We start from the raw sequence: 21512 nt of genomic DNA on the forward strand, positions 1-21512 counted from the left end.
TCGAAGCAGGCACTGCTACTGGAAACACCTTGTGCTGAATCCATGGGGAAGTTTGAAGAAGAGTAAACCTTTTTTTTTTCCTAATTTGCAGCCCATCCATGTCTTAAGAAATCTTTTGAGCTTGGTTCACAGCGAGCGCTCCCTAAACTCAAAGGCCCATTCCAGCACTTACACACTGACACTGGAGGAGCCAGCGGCGCATCACATTCTCAGCAGTAGTGAGGGGCAGCCACAGACTGGAGGGAGTCGCAGATAAGGGTGCGTGCCCACAATCAGGCATAATAGTGTATTGGATGCAGTGGATTTGTGCTGGGTCCAAAGGCTGTGTTCTAAATTACAAGCACAGTGGATGGGATTTATAGAAATCTCATGCCCACTATGTTTCTATTTGACGCTGCATAAACTCACTTGCGGTGCGGGTTTACAAGCTGCAACATGTCAGTTTCTGTAGCGGAGACGCTAGTCTCTGCTGCATACTTTGACCAATAGAATGTCATTACTTGCCATAAATCTGCATGTACTGACAAACAAGTGCGGTAATTAGAATGCAGCAAAAATACTCTGTGTCCAAAACGCTACCATCCCTGTTTGTGGGTACGTAGTCAAAGACCTACACCTGATGCTCTGATCTCTTGCCCCTGCCAGTCTGTGGCCACCACTCATTACACCCCAAAGTGTAGTGAGCAAGGAGCTTCAGAGGACACACGGAGATCAGAGTGCACCCAAACCCGGTCTGAGTGCATCCTGCAATGTAGACCAGCCCTCAGGCTTAATCTCATGTGTCTCTTGAGATAAGTTTTCTTTACAAATTCCTCAGGGAGCAAAGCACACTTGGTTTTGAACATAGCAAATCCACATAAAAATCACAGTAGGAGGTTGCAGCCATACAACTAGAGAAGGCTCCAATTCCTTGTCTTTCTTATTTGCATGTATAGATTTGTTGCATGTTTGTGTTCAGCCCTGCATGGCTGGCATGTCTATGCTATGTTGTGGTATGACAGTGATTAAACATGAAAGAACAAATCTCAATAAGTTCATGTTATCCACTACAGGCAGACGCTACACACAGCAGGTTAATTCGCTTTACTCTCTGTGATCCCATTTTATATCCATCTAACCCATTTGTTAGTAAAAGATGTGAAGCGGTTATATGGATGAGTCAGTGCTTGCTTATAAAGTTGACAGAAAGGACAATGGACTTGTAAAAACTGCCAGGAGTATGCACTCAAATGTGTTATTCCGATTTCACACACTATAAATGTCTCTTGTAACATGGGGACTGACATTTTATAAATGTGAATCACGGAATTGAGCATGCCAAGTATGGCTTTTTCTTATGAGAACTGCTCTTCCTTTCAAGCATTCTACAAATTGCAGTCATTTCACCTCTCACCTTTCTAGCTAAGACGGGAACCAACCCTGCAAGAAAACACGGTGTTGAAAAAGGGACAGAAAAAAATTCCAGCAAAAAGAGCAGGAAACATCATGCCCAATCTGTTGGCTTTTTTTGCCCCCTGCAGTGCAGCAAAACAGTAACTAAAAAAAAAAAACAAAAACGTATAACCAATCTAATATCATTAATGGACCAACCTAGCATCTTACAATGGCGAAACTAGAATGTGAACAGATAAAATACCTGCTATGCAAAGTGCAGATACCTACGCCACCTGAAAGGAGTTAGGAGACATACCTGGACACTTCCATCTTCCCCACCGACAGCCGCTAAGTGCTGATCAGGGTGCAGGCAGCAGCATGTTAACGAAAAGTCCTGTACGTTGCTCTGACAAATGATGTCTCCAGTCTTTCCATTAATTACCTGATGAAACAAGATGAAATGACAACAGGATGATTATGGCTCTGCATGTAACGTATTGGTTAATTCATGTGATAAGTCACTGAAACCTATTAATTAAATTTGAGAGGGAGCGTGCATGTCCTGCCAATCTAGTGTCAGAACCTCAGTGCTTTAGGGTTTGGTTGGGGTCTCGTCTGCCAGACCAATGGCTAATTTGATGGTAATGATCAATCAGATTGATGTCTGGGTTATGACAGGCAAACAAGTTCACCAGCTTAGCTTTAAAGACAGTTAATACTTGACAATTCACGGGTGTCTGTAAATGAAATAATGTGGCTGTACAATTATAATAATAAAAAAAAGCTGGCAATGTAATAAAATTAAACCCAAAAGACACAATACTTACCTAGCCAATGCAGCACTGAGCTCCCAGCAGTCACAAGCTGTATCCCTGGCATCATGGCTCCCACCGCTCAGCAGCGATGCCAGCAGTACAGCATGTGACCACAACAGCCACTGGGCACAGCCGGCCGCACATAACCAAAGACTGGAAGGATCATTTTGGGGCTCAAATATGGATGCGTGGTGAAAGACCACTTGAGTTCTGTGCTTTTTGACCACCCCTTGATTTTGTGCTACTGCCACATATAATTATAAATATTGCTTGGAATAAAGCTTCTTTACGCCTATATCAGCTAAGTAGGGCATGTTATTTCCTTAAGATCTTTTACTACACTTTTCAGCTCCCAATATAAATACATTACTTATATGTAAGAATTATCTATATAAAAGCACATGTAACAGATTTGTCATGTGCCTCCTAAAATTTTTACAAAATTATAGTAGGACTCTATTTTTTCTTGTATTAAAGGGGTTGTCGGTTAAAAACAAGTTATCATTTATCCATAGGATAAGTGATAACATGTTAATCAGTCGGGGGTCAAACCATTAGGACCTACACTAATCGGGAGAACTTTTATCCTTGTTAGAATAGAGTGGCAGTGCACATGTCTTCTGTATGGGGCTGGCAAGAGCGGTGCTCGGCCTTTACCTTCAGCTCTTTGGAGAATAAGCAGAGTGGTGGATGGCCGTGTGACCTGCTGGACTATTTTGTAATAGGGATAAAAATTCCCCAGTGGTGGGACACCTGCTAACGGTTTTACCTTGATAACACCTTTCAGTCAACTACTGACTAAATAACAGAGCTGAATGGACAGTCCTATTATTATTATCTGTCAAACTATGGTACATTTCTCAGCAGCACCCTGCTTATTTTCAGTGCTGCATTCCTCACCATCTGCTCTACTGTGAGCGTCCAAGGAGAAAAAGGATCTCAATATATAAAGAGATTAGACACAGAGATTAAGAAAAAAAGAGCAAGAATGGCAAATAGGAAGGAGTGAAAGAGAAATATAGGGAAAAGAATGAGAGAAACAGAACAAAAAAAAGACAGGGGAAGAGAAATTTCATAAGGTTATTTTTATTACAAAATACATATCCACATCAAATAAGCCATCTGATGTGACATCAAACTGATGAAGTGTACAAACATTTTACAAAGATTTCTTTTCTACTTACAATGTGCACTTGGATTTTCCAGTTTCCTCTAGTAAACACTATCATGTGCATGCACAGCATAGCAGAGCTTTACTACAGCATGGCTATCAGAGCAATGATAATGCTGTGGGAATGTTTCATTACACAGGTTTATTAGGTGCATCTGTTATTCTTTAACTAGACAGGGTCATTAGGATCAAGTGGAGCAGGTATCAGTGGGATCCTCAGGGCATGATAGCTGAGCTTTGCCACAACATGGCTGTCAGAGCAATGATAATGTCGTGAGAGGGCGTGGGAATGTTTTATTAAATAGGGTCATTAGGTTTATCTGTGCATCCTTGACTGACAGCAAACTGGAGGACATATCCAGTGTCATCACAAGATAAAAAGAGCCATGGAAGGGAATTATTAGGTTGTATTGTCACACATGATTTATTCTATATGTACTGAATGCTGACACCAAATTATGATTTTGGGAATAACCCTTTAACCAGCAGTGCTTATATCTCAATTGTACTGTTATTTGGTACTTGTCATGCACAGAGGTGCTGGTTCATAGGTCTGGTTGGAGTAGAAGCAGCAGCTGCTGTCCCTGGTGCTACATTCTACTTAAAAGGGAAAACAGCACTGGGTGACTTGACTGTGTGCAAGGCATTATGAAATCTGAAGATTACCAAAGGATTTTGGGTCACAATGTAGTGCCCAGTGTCAGAAAGCTGGATGTGTGTCCTAGGTCATAGGTCTTCCAGAAGGATAATGCATGTAGAAAAGCTGCGGAGACACCATCACGTGTTTCTCAACACAAGCAGTGAATAGCCAGGTCTTTCACCGGGAAGGAACAACCACGGGAAGGGCAGCATCCAATAAAGGAAAGCCACCTATGCCAAAACATGGTATCCATCCACAGACAGCTGTTTCGGGGTATTTGCCCCTCATCAGTGTTGAGTAGGAAACTGGCTATTAGGAGCAGTGCCTAGTGAAAAGGCTATAAACATAAGGATGAATGACCTTGGGGAGATCAAAACATCCAACACCGCGGAGACACCATCACGTGTTTCTCAACGCAGTGATCCAGAACACTGCCCCCATCCCTTATAGGAGATATGCAAATGCATGTAAAAAAGCCACGGAGACACCATCACGTGTTTCTCAACGCAAGCAATGAATAGCCAGGTCTTTCACCGGGAAGGAACAACCACGGGAAGGGCAGCATCCAATAAAGGAAAGGCACCTATGCCAAAACATGGTATCCATCCACAGACAGCTGTTTGGGGGTATTTGCCCCTCATCAGTGTGGAGTAGGAAACTGGCTATTAGGAGCAGTGCCTAGTGAAAAGACTATAAACATAAGGATGAATGACCTCGGGGAGATCAAAACATCCAACACCGCAGAGACACCATCACGTGTTTCTCAACGCAGTGATCAGAACACTACCCCCATCCCTAAAGGGAAATATGCAAATGCATGTAGAAAAGCCACGGCGACACCATCACGTGTTTCTCAACGCAAGCAATGAATAACCAGGTCTTTCACCGGGAAGGAACAACCACGGGAAGGGCAACATCCAATAAAGGAAAGCCACCTATGCCAAAACATGGTATCCATCCACAGACAGCTGTTTGGGGGTATTTGCCCCTCATCAGTGTGGAGTAGGAAACTGGCTATTAGGAGCAGTGCCTAGTGAAAAGACTATAAACATAAGGATGAATGACCTCGGGGAGATCAAAACATCCAACACCGCGGAGACACCATCACGTGTTTCTCTACGCAGTGATCCAGAACACTGCCCCCATCCCTTATGGGAAATATGCAAATGCATGTAGAAAAGCCACGGCGACACCATCACGTGTTTCTCAATGCAAGCAATGAATAACCAGGTCTTTCACCGTGAAGGAACAACCACGGGAAGGGCAGCATCCAATAAAGGATTTTTTTTTTCTACAGACATTTGTATATTTCCCTTTAGGGATGGGGGCAGTGTTCTGGATCACTGCGTTGAGAAACACGTGATGGTGTCTCCGCAGTATTGGATGTTTTGATCTCCCCGAAGTCATTCATCCTTATGTTTATAGTCTTTTCACTAGGCACTGCTCCTAATAGCCAGTTTCCTACTCCATGCTGATGAGGGGCAAATACCCCGAAACAGCTGTCTGTGAATGGATACCATGTTTTGGCATAGGTGGTTTTCCTTTATTGGAGTTTTCCTATTATTTGAAGGGAAAATTTGCATTTTTATTTCCAGGAACGATACCTTTATCTGTACCTCTATGTTCCAAAGTTAAGAAAAACTGTTCCAGAATCGGTGCAGCAGCACCAACTGGAAAGGGTTAAGTTAAAGTAGCACTCCTCCTCCCATCAATATTTTTGTCCTCTTAATATACTGTAATCACCATATCATATGGCATGGTGTACTTACAATCCAGCGAATTCTTGTGTTTTCCATTAGGTCTATGACCTCATGTGATTAAAAACTGATTAGCTGAATTTTTCTAAGCTTTACGTAGAAAAGGAGGTCAATTTTCCCTGTATGAGTCATGAGTCACTGCAAAAGTTCCTGGCACGGGAAAGAGCAGGCAGCTGTGTCAGGAGATAAAAGGGAGGGAATGATAAATGCAGGGACAAGAGACTTCCTGTTTCTACATAGTCCTGATGGAAAAGAGAATAATTTACTGGATAGCAGGAAAAATGAGCAATTGTAAGAGCACAGTGCTGTACAATAAGATGACTGCAATATATTACGGAGGATAAAAACTTTGATGGGTGGAGGAGGAGTGCTTCTTTGAAAAAAAAATCCAATTAAAGTTTCTCTTTAAAATAGTACAGTATAATCTAATGATGGATTGGCTCTAACATAAAATTTACCATACCTTTGTTATTTTTACAATAGGAATTTGACTATTGGGCTTCAGCTTTCGGTCCCCTTTTTTGATAAATGTCAAACTATATTGATATTAGGTGCTGGAAACAAGTGGCAGGTTAATGAGACTTAGAATTTCATGGTGTTATAGTTTAAATTCATAAAGTTAGCTACTCCGACTCTCCACATGCAAACGCGTAAATTTAACTACAACTGAATTCATTGTAGTTTCAAAAGAAGTGATGTCCTAAATATGCCCAGTAAAAGGTGAAAAGAACAAAGACATATTTAGTGTCCTTAAAAAGCCTGAAGATGGCAAGTACACTCATATATAATTGATATCATATTTTGGAGCTCTCAGACTAATAAAGATAATTACACAGATGCATCGTGGTTTACGTACATTGAAATAATTGCCAGCATCCTGGGGAGAAAAAAATAAATCACATTTATTCTTTACTGCTAAATACATGCCCCTAAAGTGCTGAAAATATTGTATGCTGGAACATGCTGCAAATTAATAACTAAAAGGCAAAGAAAAAAAAGTTCTTACAACTTTGTATGAATAAATCTTGATTATTATATTAAGAAACTCTCCTTGCGGTTTAATTCCTGCTTGCTGTCTTTTAATGGTAACATTCCTGTTTACTATATATATATATATATATATATATATATATATATATATATATATATATATATATATATATATATATATATATATATATATATATATATATATATACACTCACCAGCCACTTTATTAGGTACACCTGTCCAACTTCTTGTTAACACTTAATTTCTAATCAGCCAATCACATGGCGGCAACTCAGTGCATTTAGACATGTAGACATGGTCAAGACAATCTCCTGCAGTTCAAACCGAGCATCAGTATGGGGAAGAAAGGTGATTTGAGTGCCTTTGAACGTGGCATGGTTGTTGGTGCCAGAAGGGCTGGTCTGAGTATTTCAGAAACTGCTGATCTACTGGGATTTTCACGCACAACCATCTCTAGGGTTTACAGAGAATGGTCCGAAAAAGAAAAAAAATCCAGTGAGCGGCAGTTCTGTGGGCGGAAATGCCTTGTTGATGCCAGAGGTCAGAGGAGAATGGGCAGACTGGTTCGAGCTGATAGAAAGGCAACAGTGACTCAAATCGCCACCCGTTACAACCAAGGTAGGCCTAAGAGCATCTCCGAACGCACAGTGCGTCGAACTTTGAGGCAGATGGGCTACAGCAGCAGAAGACCACACCGGGTACCACTCCTTTCAGCTAAGAACAGGAAACTGAGGCTACAATTTGTACAAGCTCATCGAAATTGGACAGTAGAAGATTGGAAAAACGTTGCTTGGTCTGATGAGTCTCGATTTCTGCTGCGGATGGTAGGGTCAGAATTTGGCGTAAACAACATGAAAGCATGGATCCATCCTGCCTTGTATGGAGCATCTTTGGGATGTGCAGCCGACAAATCTGCGGCAACTGTGTGATGCCATCATGTCAATATGGACCAAAATCTCTGAGGAATGCTTCCAGCACCTTGTTGAATCTATGCCACGAAGAATTGAGGCAGTTCTGAAGGCAAAAGGGGGTCCAACCCGTTACTAGCATGGTGTACCTAATAAAGTGGCCGGTGAGTGTATATACACATATACATAGAGGGATTTTTGTGTACTCACCGTAAAATCCTTTTCTCCGAGCCAATCATTGGGGGACACAGACCGTGGGTGTTATGCTGCTTGCCACTAGGAGGACACTAAGTGATACAAAGAAAGTTAGCTCCTCCCCTGCAGTATACACCCTCCTGCTGGCCCTCAGCTAACCAGTTCGGTGCAAAAAGCAGTAGGAGATCAGTAACAACATATTAGCTTACAGCATGTCATATTATATATGAGAGTATAGCATATCGGATTATAAAAACAAGCATAAGCCAATACCAGGGTGGGAGCTGTGTCCCCCAATGATTGGCTCGGAGAAAAGGATTTTACGGTGAGTACACAAAAATCCCTCTTTCTCCTTCGCCTCATTGGGGGACACAGACTGTGGGACGTACCAAAGCAGTCCCTGGGTGGGGACAACGTCAGATCAGGCCCTGTGTAACTGCTACTTACAAGTGCGCCACCGCGGCCTGCAGAGTCCGCCTGCCCAGAGTCACATCTGTGGAAGTCTGGGAATTATAATGCTTCAAGGATGCATGCGGACTGGACGAATCCGCAAGCTTGCAGGCGTGTCTTGTCGACGCCTGGTGCCTAGAACCCACGATAGACAGGGAGATAGGCTGTCATCTAACACGGAAGGACTCCTGGATGGTGAAAGGAATACACCAGGCTAAATGGCCGATGAAGACGGCCAAACCCTTCCTGTAAAGCCTTCCTCTTACCGTTAGGAAACCCAAGATACAGTGTCCAACCTTCGGAAGGACGCCGTCCTCAAGACGTACCTACTCAGAGCACTCGCTTCGTTCGGAATATGGGCAACTCATTCCATTTTGTGGACTGGTGCCAAAAGAGATGAGGGAAGAACTATGCCCTCATGACAGTAGTAATACAATACCACCTTGGTAACTAGGGACGGGGAAGGCCTGAGGACAACCTTGCCTTGAAGGAAATAAGGGAAAAAAGTCTGAAAAGACCCGTTAGCACCGAAGACTCGTCAGGATGAGGATATCGCCGAGAAAAAAGGGGGCGACCTTCCCTAATAGAATAGATCCCAATGATCTAACGGTATGCAATAGGGAAGAACTACATGTGAAAACATCCTGCGAGGTGGTCCCTACTTGCAGTTTTGTTGCAGGAAGACAGAAAGCTACCAGCTCCGCAAGCGAACTGACGTGGTCAGTGCGGATTTCCGAGGATCACTGGGGCCCTTTCTGCTTCTGAAAAGCTTTCGGAAGTGGAAACTGGTACCACGGAATAACCAGAGCATGCAGTGCGATGGCTCTTGGATCTCGAGGCCGAACAACAAACTCGAGTACACAGGCGATCAGTCAGGACGCCATCCGAACTACAACTGTAGAGCTCCAGTGAAGGCGGGTCTGATGGAAGACTTTCGGGTGAAGTTCCCACTCACTTGAGGTGAAGCCCTGACGGCTAAATATGTTCGCAGCCCAGAGTTCTACTCCTGGGATATGTACTGCCAAGATCACCGAGTGATAGATCTCGGCCCATGTGAGGTACCTTGGCCATGGTGCTTGAACGTGGGTACTCGCTAGATGATTGAAGTATGACACAGCCGTGGCGTTGTCCAATTGAAATCGGATGGGTTGACCCGCCATAAGGTAGTGGACCTACTATAGGACTACCTTTGAGATCTCCAGAGCAATGATCGGGAGAAGAGGACTGGCATTGGAAGTTACTAGTAACCATGGAACCGGGAGAAAAAACCTTGGATGAAGGAGCTCAGAGACTATCGTCTGAAAGGCTGCTTGACTTGCTGAAAACTAACGGAGCGAAGGAAACTGCTTCCATTGTCGTCTCCGTTTTTTTTTTTTTTTTAGAACCCTCCCAGCAAATCGAATGAAATGAGGGGATGAGTGAGCAAGAGCGCGAGCTCCCTGTTGAAAAACCATGACCTTGTCTGGAGGGAAATTTACCACCCTTCTGGAAGAGTACCGGATCATCCTCAAAAAGGATATCTGCTGGGCTGGAAATGAGAAGTTGTCTAAGTCTAGCCACCAGCCCAGGTGAGAGGGTATCACAAGTGATATAGACGACTTAACATAGTCCTGCAAGGGCGGGTAAACAGTCGGCCAAACAGGGCAGGACGGCCACGCCTCTAGGTGCAAGATGACAGCCGCCATGACCCTTGCGAACACTCTGGGTGCGGTAGCAAGGCCGAAGGACAAGGTCGTGACTTAAATGCTGTTCACGAATGGAAAAGCAAAGGGATTTTTGAAGAGGTTAGGCATCCCGAATGTCGATGGATGCCAGAGACTGCACCTTTTTTGTTGAAGTAATGGCTGAGTGGAGGAACTCCATTCGAAGAAGAAGAATCTTGTGAAAAAAATTGTTAGAAGTTTGAGGTCCGGGATCGGTCCTACTTCTCGTTCCCCTTTTAGGAACCAAGATCCCTTAGATCTAGACTGTCCTGGACAACCCTTTCACTGTTGGTCGGGGCTGTAGGAACGTACGATCCTTGGTTAGTCTCCCGCTCAAAAATTTGATTGACCAGCTGAACTGTCTTCAGGAAAGGGGTACTGGTGTGAATCAAAGTAGTTAAGGTCTCCAGGCAGGAGACCGTTGCTCTAGCAATCCATGCGGCGGCTAGGGAGGGTAGAGGGCTGGACCCGTAGCCGCAAAACGGAACAAACCAGATTTGCTATTTGACAGATCGTGGCATTTTTAATTGAGGACATATCGGGCAGGGATACTGGTAGGTAAACCACAGGAGATTGTACCCGGTTAATCTGCCGAGTGGCAGAATGCGCCGCTGCTTCCAGCAGGTCATTGCAGAGTTAAAAATTAGGAGCCTCGATCCACCATCCTCTTAACAGGGAAGTGGAGAGGGAACATTCGCCTTCTTGCATCTTCTGCTAAAGAGTGGTGATGCAGAGGGGGGTGCTCAGACGCGCGAAAAAAGGGTGCCTCTGTACATCCGCAGAGTTCAGGTCTCCGGGTGGACAGGACAGGTTGTCTGGCGTTAGGCCTGGATGCAGAAAAGGATATGGAAGTGACCTTCATGTACCCGTCTGTTGATGGTGTGGGGAGACCGGCGCCCTTTAAAGTGCCTGTCGCCCTTAAAAATCAGACCAGGCATAGCGTCCCACGTAGAGGCTTCTATCCAGTGAATCGCATATCCGGACTGGATGGCAAAAAGCTCTACGAGGGAGTTTAGACTGAGGGAACTAGTTACACTGGGATAAACTGGGATCAGCGGCAGAGGGCTCCTCATTTATGACCAGTTTCGGATTGGTCATGTGCCTTTAAGACCAGGGAATATTAGTCGTGTGCCTTTAAGACCAGGGAATACTGGTTGTGTGCCTTTAAGACCAGGGAATACTGGTCGTGTGCCCTTAAGACCAGGGAATACTGGTCGTGTGCCTTTAAGACCAGGGAATACTGGTCGTGTGCATTTAAGACCAGGGGATACTTACTGGTCCCGTGCCTTTAAGACCCGGGAATTCTGGTCACGCGCCTTTAAGACCAGGGAATTCTGGTCACGCGCCTTTAAGACCAGGGAATACTGGTCACGAGCCTATAAGACCAGGGAATACTGGTCACGTGCCTTTAAGACCAGGGAATACTGGTCACGTGCCTTTAAAACCAGGGAATACTGGTCACGTGCCTTTAAAACCAGGGAATACTGGTCACGTGCCTTTAAGACCAGGGAATACTGGTCACGTGCCTTTAAGATCAGAGAATACTGGTCACGTGCCCTTAAGACCAGAGAATACTGGTCACGTGCCTTTAAGACCAGAGAATACTGGTCACGTGCCTTTAAGACCAGGAATACTGGTCATGCCCAATTCAGGGGGCGGAGCCACAGGCACGACGTGGGCGGAGTCTCGAGACTTCCATGAATAGGCCCAAGCCGGGGCGTAAATTTCTGCAGCCGGCGCCAGCGTAGAAGTGAGGGGTGGTCACGCCCGTTGCTTGAGAAAATCGAGTGCTTCCGTGCCAGGCGAAAAGCGCCAGGAAAAAAGGCAGAGCCGCCTTAAGGCGCCACAGTGCGCTTCTGGGGTGCGGCCTACACATCGGCCGAAGCCGGGAGCGAAATTGTTGTAGCCGGCTGGAGCGTTACCTCAAGGAGGTGGGCCACATGGAAGCCTGAGACTGCCTGTGACTATCCCGCTGCAGAAGCCCATCGCTGCCAGGATCCACTCACCAACGGTGCGCGTCCCGGCATGGAGCCGCCGCGGATGTCGGGTATTGCAGCGTGGATGGGCGTTACCTCAGGTGCCGAGATAGAGGGATAAACCTCAATCCATCATCCCTTTTGTTAGGGAGGTGGAGAGGAACCGTCCGCCTCCTTGTGCCATCCGCTTTCACAGTGGTGGGACAGTGGGGGATGCCCAGACCATGGAGAGGGGCTTCTGTATATCCACGAAGTTCAGCCCATCGGGACCGTGAAGGCACCTTCGCCCCTGAAGGGGATTTCAACTGCGGCCTAGTCCGGCTGAAAAAGCCGGGGACGAAATTTATGGAGCCTGCCGGTGGAGCGTGTCGGCGCGCCGCGCGCCGAATGATTGCCGCGGCACCCCCAGGACCGCATCTTCCACGCAGGCAGAGGAAGAATGGCCCCCGAGAACTGCAGGGCGCCTCTCGTCCCAGAAGAGAAGCGCCGATATAGGGGGCGGGGTTATGGCCGTGGGAGGGATCTGCCCACTGCGGCCTACTCCAGCTGAAAAGCCGGGGACTAAATTTCCGGCCTGCCTGGCGATGCGCGGCGGCCGCAACGGAGCGACGCTAACCGCCGCAGTTCCCCGACCGCCGGCGCTCCCCAGGGACTCTGCCGCAAGTACCACTGGCACCTGCCCCATAGAGGCCACTGTGGCCTACTCCGGCTGAAAAGCCGGGGACTAAATTTCCGGCCTGTCCGGCGGTGGCGATGCGCGGCGGCCGCAAGTGATCCGGAGCGCAGGAGAAACTCCTGTGTACTCACGGTTCAGCCTCCATGGCTGCCGATGCAGGTCCCCCTGTCCCTGCGCGCTCCCTCCGTTCTCGGATCCTCTTCAGGAACTGGTACGTTCCTCTTGTGCAACGCCATGTGATGTGGGCCTTGTATGTCGGGCCCCCGGAGAGGAACATTAGAGCAGGCTCCAAGTACTCGCCGTCTTGCAGGGGGAAGGGAGATCGGGACCAAAGATGGAAACCCGTCGCCCCAGTAAGAATTGGCGTGCTCCAGCGTCGCAGGAGAGGGACGGGGAGGTATACTCGCCGTGCTCGCCTGTTGCTGGTTCGGGGGAGAGCGGGCCCTATAAAAGGGATCCGTCGCCCCCTTCACTCCGTTGAATAAAAAATAAAAATTTACAGAAAAATAAAAATTAAAATTAAAATAAGAAAGTTGGGGTCTGAAAACAGACCCAAGTGCCTCCTACAGACACTAAGCAAGAACTGGTTAGCTGAGGGCCAGCAGGAGGGTGTATACTGCAGGGGAGGAGCTAACTTTCTTTGTATCACTTAGTGTCCTCCTAGTGGCGAGCAGCATAACACCCACGGTCTGTGTCCCCCAATGAGGCGAGGGAGAAATATATATATACATATATATAATATATGTATATGTATGTATATATGTATATATATATATATATATATATATATATATATATATATATATATATATATATATATATATATATATATATATATATATATACATATACACACACACATACATACATATATACATACATACATACATACATACATATATATATATATACATACATACATACACACAGTGTGTATATATGTGTATATATATATATATATTTTTTTTATTACACACACATGCACTGCTCAAAAAAAATAAAGGAGACACTAAAATCCCACATCCTAGACATCACTGAATGAAATATTCCAGTTGGAATGTGTTGTGAACAGCAAAACCTAAAAATTATCAACGTAAATCACAACCAATATCCCACGAAGGAGTTGGCATGATGCTCAAAATCAAAGTGGAAAATGAAGTTACATGTTGATCCAACTGCAGTGGAAATGCCTCAAGACAAGGAAATGATGCGCAGTAGTGTGTGTGGCCTTCACGTGCCTGTATGACCTCCCTACAATGCCTGGGAATGCTTCTGATGAGGAGGCGGATGGTCTCCTGAGGGCTCTCCTCCCAGACCTGGACTAAAGCATCCGCCAACTCCTGGACAGTCTGTGGTGCAACGTGACTTGGTGGATGGTGCAAGACATTATGTCCCAGATGTGTTCAATCGGATTCAGGTCTGGGGAATGGGCGGGCCAGTCCATAGCTTCAATGCCTTCATGTTGCAGGAACTGCTGACACACTGAGGTCTGGTATTGTCCTGCATTAGGAGGAACCCAGGGCCAACCGCACCTGCATATGGTCTCACAAGGGGTCTGAGGATCTCATCTCGGTATCTAATGGCAGTCAGCCTACCTCTGGCGAGCACTTGGAAGGCTGTGCGGCCCTCGAAAGAAATGCCACCCCACACCATTACTGACCCACTGCCAAACCGGTCATGCTGAAGGCTGTCGCAGGCAGATCGCTCTCCACCCCATCTACACACTCTGTCACACGTGCTCAGTGTGAACCTGCTTTCATTTGTAAAGAGCACAGGGCGCCAGTGGCGAATTTGACAATCCTGGTAATCTGTGGCAAATGCCAATGGTCCGGAACGGTGTTGGGCTGTGAGCATAACCCCCATCTGTGGATGTCAGGCACTCAGATCATCCTCACGGAGTCGGTTTCTAACCGTAGGTGCAGACATGCACATTTGTGGCCTGCTGGAGGTCATTTTGCAGGGCTCTGGCAGTGCTCCTCCTGTTCCTCCTTGCACAAAGGCTGAGGTAGCGGTCCTGCTGCTGGGTTGTTGCCCTCCTACGGCCCCCTCCACGTCTCCTGGCCTGTCTCCTAATAGCACCTCCAGCCTCTGGACACTATGCTGACAGACACAGCAAACCTTCTTGCCACAGCTCGCATTGACGTGCCATCCTGGATGAGCTGCCCTACCTGAGCCACTTGTGTGGGTTGTAGAGTCCGTCTCATGCTACCATGAATGTGAAAGCACAACCAGCATTCAAAAGTGACCAAAACATCAGCCATAAAGCATAGGTACTGAGATGTAGTCCCCACCTGTAGAACCACTCCTTTATTGAGTGTGTCTTGATAATTGGCAATAATTTCCACTTGTTGTCTATTCCATTTGCACAACAGCATGTGAAATTGATTGTCAAACAGGTGTTGCTTCCTATTTTTATTCTGTTGTTTAAATGTTCCCTTTATTTTTTTGAGCAGTGTATATAATAAATATATATATATATATATATATATATATATATATATATATATATATATATATATATATATATATATATATATATATATATACACACACACACACACACTAGATGGTAGCCCAATTTTCTAACGCGTCGGGTATTCTAGAATATGTATGTAGTGTATTTATGAAGGTCTTGGAATAATACATTGAATACACAGGATTCGGCTGATTGTTCGCGGCCGGCCACGTAGTATATAGCTCAGCCACGTAGTATATAACAGCCCACGTAGTAAATAGCAGCCACGTAGTATATTGCACAGCCACATAGTATATATCACAGCAACGCAGTATATAGCACAGTCACGTAGTATATAGCACAGCCCACGGAGTGTATAACAGTCCACATAGCATATAACACAGCCACGTAGTATATTAACAGCCCACACACGCAGTATATAACACAGGCCACGTAGTGTATAACACAGCCCACATAGTACATAGCACAGCCATGAAGTATATTGCACAGGCCACGTAGTATATTGCACAGGCCACGTAGTACATTGCACAGCCCACGTAGTACATTGCACAGCCCACGAAGTACATTGCACAGCCCACGTAGTACATTGCACAGCCCACGTAGTACATTGCACAGCCCACGTAGTACATTGCACAGCCCACGTAGTACATTGCACAGCCCACGTAGTACATTGCACAGCCCACGTAGTACATTGCACAGCCCACGTGGTACATTGCACAGCCCACGTGGTACATTGCACAGCCCACGTGGTACATTGCACAGCCCACGTAGTACATTGCACAGCCCACGTAGTACATTGCACAGCCCACGTAGTACATTGCACAGCCCACATAGTACATTGCACAGCCCACGCAGTACATTGCACAGCCCACGTAGTACATTGCACAGCCCACGCAGTACATTGCACAGCCCACGCAGTACATTGCACAGCCCACGCAGTACATTGCACAGCCCACGCAGTACATTGCACAGCCCACGCAGTACATCGCACAGCCCACATAGTATATCATACAGCTCACGCAGTATATCGCACAACCCACGCAGTATATTGCACAGCCCACCTAGTATACTGCACAGCCCACATAGTATATTGCACAGCCCATGTAGTATATTGCACAGCCACGTAGTATATTGCACAGCCCATGTAGTATATAGCAATGTGGGCATCATATCCCTGTTAAAAAAAAGAATTAAAATAAAAAATAGTTATATACTCACCTTCCGTTGGCCCCCGGATCCAGGCGAAACGGTTACAGACGTTCCTCGCGCGCTCCAGTCTCAAGAGTGCATTGCGGTCTTGCGAGATGACTTAACGGTCTCGTGAGACCGCTACGTCATCATCTCGCGAGATCACAATGCATGGAGCGGTCACTGGAGCGTCGCGAGGAGCGAGAAAGGCCTGTTTTGGATGCGGGGGCCGACGGACGGTGAGTATATAACGATTTTTTATTTTTTTAAATTATTTTTAACATTAGATCTTTTAACTATTGATGCTGCATAGGCAGCGTCAATAGTAAAAAGTTGGTCACACAGGGTTAATAGCAGCGTTAACGGAGTGCGTTACACCGCGGCATAACGCGGTCTGTTAGCGCTGCCATTAACCCTGTGTGAGCGCTGACTGGAGGGGAGTATGGAGCGGGCACTGACTGCGGGCAGGAAGGAGCGGCCATTTTGCCGCCGGACTGTGCCCATCGATGATTGGTCGTGGCTGTTTTGCCGCGACCAATCAGCGACTTGCATTTTCATGACAGACAGAGGCCACGACCAATGAATATCCGTGACAGACAGACAGAAAGATGGAAGTGACCCTTAGACATCAAAGGGTCATCAAAGCAAAAGGTGGCTAAGTATATAATTCCACATGTGTTAATTCATAGTTTTGATGCCTTCAGTGTGAATGTACAAGTTTCAGTCATGAAAATACTGAAAAATATTTAAATGAGAAGGTATGTCCAAACTTTTGAAACTTTTGGTCTGTACTGTGTACAGTATATATATGGTCTGTATATGTGTGTGTGTGTGTGTGTGTGTGTGTGTGTGTGTGTGTGTGTGTGTGTGTGTGTATGTATGTATGTATGTATGTATGTATGTATGTATATATATATATATATATATATATATATATATATATATATATATATATATATATATATATATATATATATATACATACACACACATATACATACACATACACTGTTTTGAATTATTAATATCTACTCACCAGTAACCGATCTTCCTTGTCAGGTGCCAAAACAGTCACCTCATCTCCAATGAAAGCCACATCAAATTCACGCTTTAGGACTGTGCCTGAGGGCTTGCACACTTTGCTTGTTTCCCAGAGCTATTTTTATAAGATAAAAAATAAAATTTAGTATAGAGTATATTTTTATAAATGTGACCTAATTGCAACGTACAGACAAGCCAGGAGAGGAATTTATAGAAACTTATTTTTCATTTTTCCATTTGAAATGTTCAATGCACAAAGGATTTATGGGATGTTTTTCAAGTAATTTTATCATAGAAATCTATTTAATTCCTAATCCTAGTGATCAATTCAGCACTCTAATTTGGTTTGGAAAAAAAAACAAAAAAAAAAAACAATTTTATGTAGAAAAAAATGCTTTTTTTTCCAGCTGTGACATAGGTTTGCAAGGGTAAAATTGTTTGAAGAGTCGATTTGTATATACGGTACTTTTGATCGCTGAACTCAGTAAAAATATTGAAAAAAATGTCATCAAGTACAGTTTTTTTTCACAAACACTGCCTCCATGTGACTCCGAGTCACTTTTTATAGCCAAGCCATGAAACAGAATAGTCAGGAGTCTGAGGTCAAAAGCCAGGAAGGTAAGTCAGAAACAGAAGAAAGAGACAAAGGCGTAGTCAGGAAACATTCCGAGGTCAGAATACCAGGAGGACAGCCAATCAGAACAGAAGGGGTTAAACAGACGGATGGCCAGAACGAAGTTCAAGGTCAGGCAAGGAAAGATCTTCAAACAGAACGCAAGGCACAGAGTGACAAACCACACAATAGCTGAGTGTACATCTGGCAGAGGTCTGGGAGTAACAGCCCAGTTAAAGGGACACTGTCACCTGAATTTGGAGGGAACAATCTTTAGACCTAGGGGCGGGGTTTTCGGGTGTTTGATGCACCCTTTCCTTACCCACCGGCTGCGCAGCCGGCGGGTAAGGAAAGGGTGCATCAAACACCTGAAAACCCCGCCCCTACGTCTAAAGATTGTTCCCTCCAAATTCAGGTGACAGTGTCCCTTTAAGCAGCCTGGCATTCACCTACAATAATGAACACCTGGAGACAGCCAGAGCCTCCCAGCATAAAATTGGACAGCCGAGCGGTAAATCAACACACTGACAGCTCAGCACGCCCCTGCCCCAAACTGGACAACTGAGCTGTCAGTAACTGCATCCCAGACACATAGATGTGGAAGCAAGACACTCCATAGGCTTTGTCTTGCACCATACTTTGACCCATTTGCGTAACCTTTGGTGGATAATTTTGGTGTCATTTGATTAGTTAGAAATTAATGGATGCTGTGCTGCAATTGGCATAGAAGATTTTAACTCAACTTCCAAATAATGTGGTGGTGTCTATAGTTTCCAATCATAGCATATATTTCATTTAACCTCAGAAGTATAAGAAATTAAAGCTGCGCTGTGATTGGTTGCTATGGGGAGCAAAAGCAAATTTTCTTTTGGATAGAGTTCATAAGAATGTGGTAGTGTGCTTACCACGATCCTTTCAGTATTTAATTAATAGTTGTGGTAAATTAAGCTTCAGTTTCTAACAACGTGATCGAAATTGGTACATGGAGGTGGTACAATTCAGCTGACAACATTTTTACATTTGCAGTCGTTTAGTAGTGAAGAAACAACAAAGGAACAATACGTATTTCGTTAGAAAAGTGTAAAACTATGTGATCAGGACAAGTTGTAGCTCTACATGGAGTGTGTTCTGTTTGTGTAGAAGAGCTACAACAGTGGTCAAAAGGGAAGAAAAAGAGCATTTGTTTTTGGTGTGCCTATGATCTGGAGGAAACTGGAAAATCAGTGATAACTGCTACCTTCGTACGTGCAACGTAGAGGGATTCAACCTTAAAAATAAGAAAGAAATTATATGCCTGGACCTCCTCGCCCTGTGCCTCAAGGTCAAGGAATACCTGTCCCTTTACCTCCAGAGAAACTTGACAACACACCTGATTCAGAAGATTCTGAACATGAAGAGTAAAATCCTGACAAAGACTTTCATGCTAGTCCCAACGAGCCATTGCTTTTTTTCACAACTCAAATCAAATAATATGGTCAGGGTCTTGGACCTTCCTAAACATTTTGCAGAACTTTAAGGCCACGTTCACACTTTGCGGTTTTTACCGCGGATCCGCAGCGATTTTGATGCTGCGGGTCCGCAGCAGTTTCCATAGCGTTTACATTAACATGTAAACCCTATGGAAACCGCAAACCGCAGTGCACATGCTGCGGGAAAAACCGCGCAGAATCGCAGTGGTTTACAACCCGCAGCATGTCACTTCTTTGTGCAGAATCGCAGCGATTCTGCACCCATAGACATGCATTGATCCGCTAACTTCCCGCATGGGGCTGTGCCCACGTTGCGGGAAGTAAGAGGTTAATGTGCGGGTGGTACCCGGGATGGAGGAGAGGAGACTCTCCTTCTCCTCCAGGCCCTGGGAAGCATATTAGTGTAAAAAAAAAGAATTAAAATAAAAAATCATGTTATACTCACCTCTCTGCGCTGCCCGCGGCGTCCGGTCTCAGTTGCTGTGCGAACAGGACCTGCGGTGACGTCGCAGTCACATGGCCGTGATGACGCCGCGGTCACATGACCGTGACGTCACGAAGGTCCTTCTCGGCACAGCATCTTTGGAACCGGACCGCCGAGTGCAGCGCTGAGGAGATCCGGACATCAGAGGGTGAGTATAACCAATTTTTATCATGTTTAACATTACTATTGATGCTGCATATTGCTGCATATGCAGCATCAATAGTATAGGCGGAAACCCGCAGCGGAAACCGCGGAACAAACTGCGATAAATCTGCAGGGATAACCGCAGCGGGTTTGCCCTGCAGATTTATCAAATCCGCTGCGGGAGAACCCGCAGAGGTTACACGCAAAGTGTGCACATAGCCTAAGGCTCTAGACTAAAGGAAACTAAACTTCTAGCTCCTGGTACCTGTTTTTCATGGTAAAGAAGCAGGGAAGTGGAATTCCTTACATACTTTTCTCAAGATGCTGCTCTAGTGTATTACAGCAATGTTACTTGGCTGATGGAAAAAATTTACATTGAGTACAAGATGAGCGAATGGAGACTATTGATTCATCCAAAAAAAAAAAAAAAGTCTGACAGCTGTGCTACTGCACAATGGCAGAAAGTATGAAGGAAAGCTATCAGAATTTAGACTCTAGTCTGAAGAAACTTAACTACAAGGATCAAGGATGGTCAATATGTGGTGATCTGAAAGTTGTTGCTCCTTGGGCAGCAAGGACGATACACGAAGTACCCATGTATTTTGTGTGAATGGGACAGCCGGGATAGGACTCATCACTGTAGCCAAAAAACTTGCCCAACGAGAACATCTTTGCAACCTGGACTCAGAAACATAGTTGTGGAAAGTTTATAGTTGATCCCAGTAAAGTTCTCCTGCCAACACTCCATCATGGAGAACATGCTGAAACATTTCAAAGCCTTGAGTTGTCTGATGAATTTGAAGCTACATTTTGTACATTCTCATTTGGACTACTTTCCTGAAAGCCTCGGTGCTGTTAGTGAACAGCAAGGAGAAAGATGTCATCAGGATATCAAGGAGACAACAACTATGCCAAACTAGATGGAACGTGAACATGAAGGGGAACTACTGCTGGATGCTTCACAGAGAAGATCCGCAGGCCTTCTATAAGAGAAAAAATATCAAGAGAAAAGGAAGAAGCGCAAAAATTAATTTCCAATAAAGTTGCAGAATGAATGTTCAATAAATGTTTATACGGTATATAAAATATTGTGTGCATTTTGGCTGCAATAAAGAGTTTTCTCTTTCTTTCTGCTTCACAAGCGCTTTTCTGGCAAAATCCATGTGATAAATAAAAACAGAAGTGTTTTTTTTTTTTATAATCAGGGCATAAAAATCAGTCATTGGATTTGAAAAAATGTTCATAAACCCACATTTTGTATACCTATGTTATTAATACTATAAATTATTAATAATCCAGGCGCGATCTGGTGATAAACAAGGCAAAAGTGATAACCAAGTTGATCAGTGAACAAAACATTGAAAAGTTAGGTCCGTAAACAGTTAACTCCTCAGATCTCAATCCCATTGAGAACCTGTGGT

At 44.9% G+C, this 21512-nt stretch overlaps 1 protein-coding gene across 1 annotated transcript in view; it reads right to left on the reverse strand.

Moving 5' to 3' along the window:
• The window catches only part of APAF1 (apoptotic peptidase activating factor 1), a 147291-nt gene that overhangs the window by 39880 nt on the left and 85899 nt on the right, over positions 1-21512 (reverse strand). Inside the window, exons 20-21 of the mRNA XM_077265565.1 lie at positions 17377-17496; positions 1691-1816 (exon numbers count right to left, since the gene is read on the reverse strand). Coding sequence (XP_077121680.1) covers positions 1691-1816; positions 17377-17496 — 246 coding nt within the window. The remainder of the gene's footprint in view (positions 1-1690; positions 1817-17376; positions 17497-21512) is intronic.

This window comes from Ranitomeya variabilis, chromosome 5 (genome assembly GCF_051348905.1).
Source record: "Ranitomeya variabilis isolate aRanVar5 chromosome 5, aRanVar5.hap1, whole genome shotgun sequence".
Lineage (NCBI taxonomy): Eukaryota > Metazoa > Chordata > Amphibia > Anura > Dendrobatidae > Ranitomeya > Ranitomeya variabilis.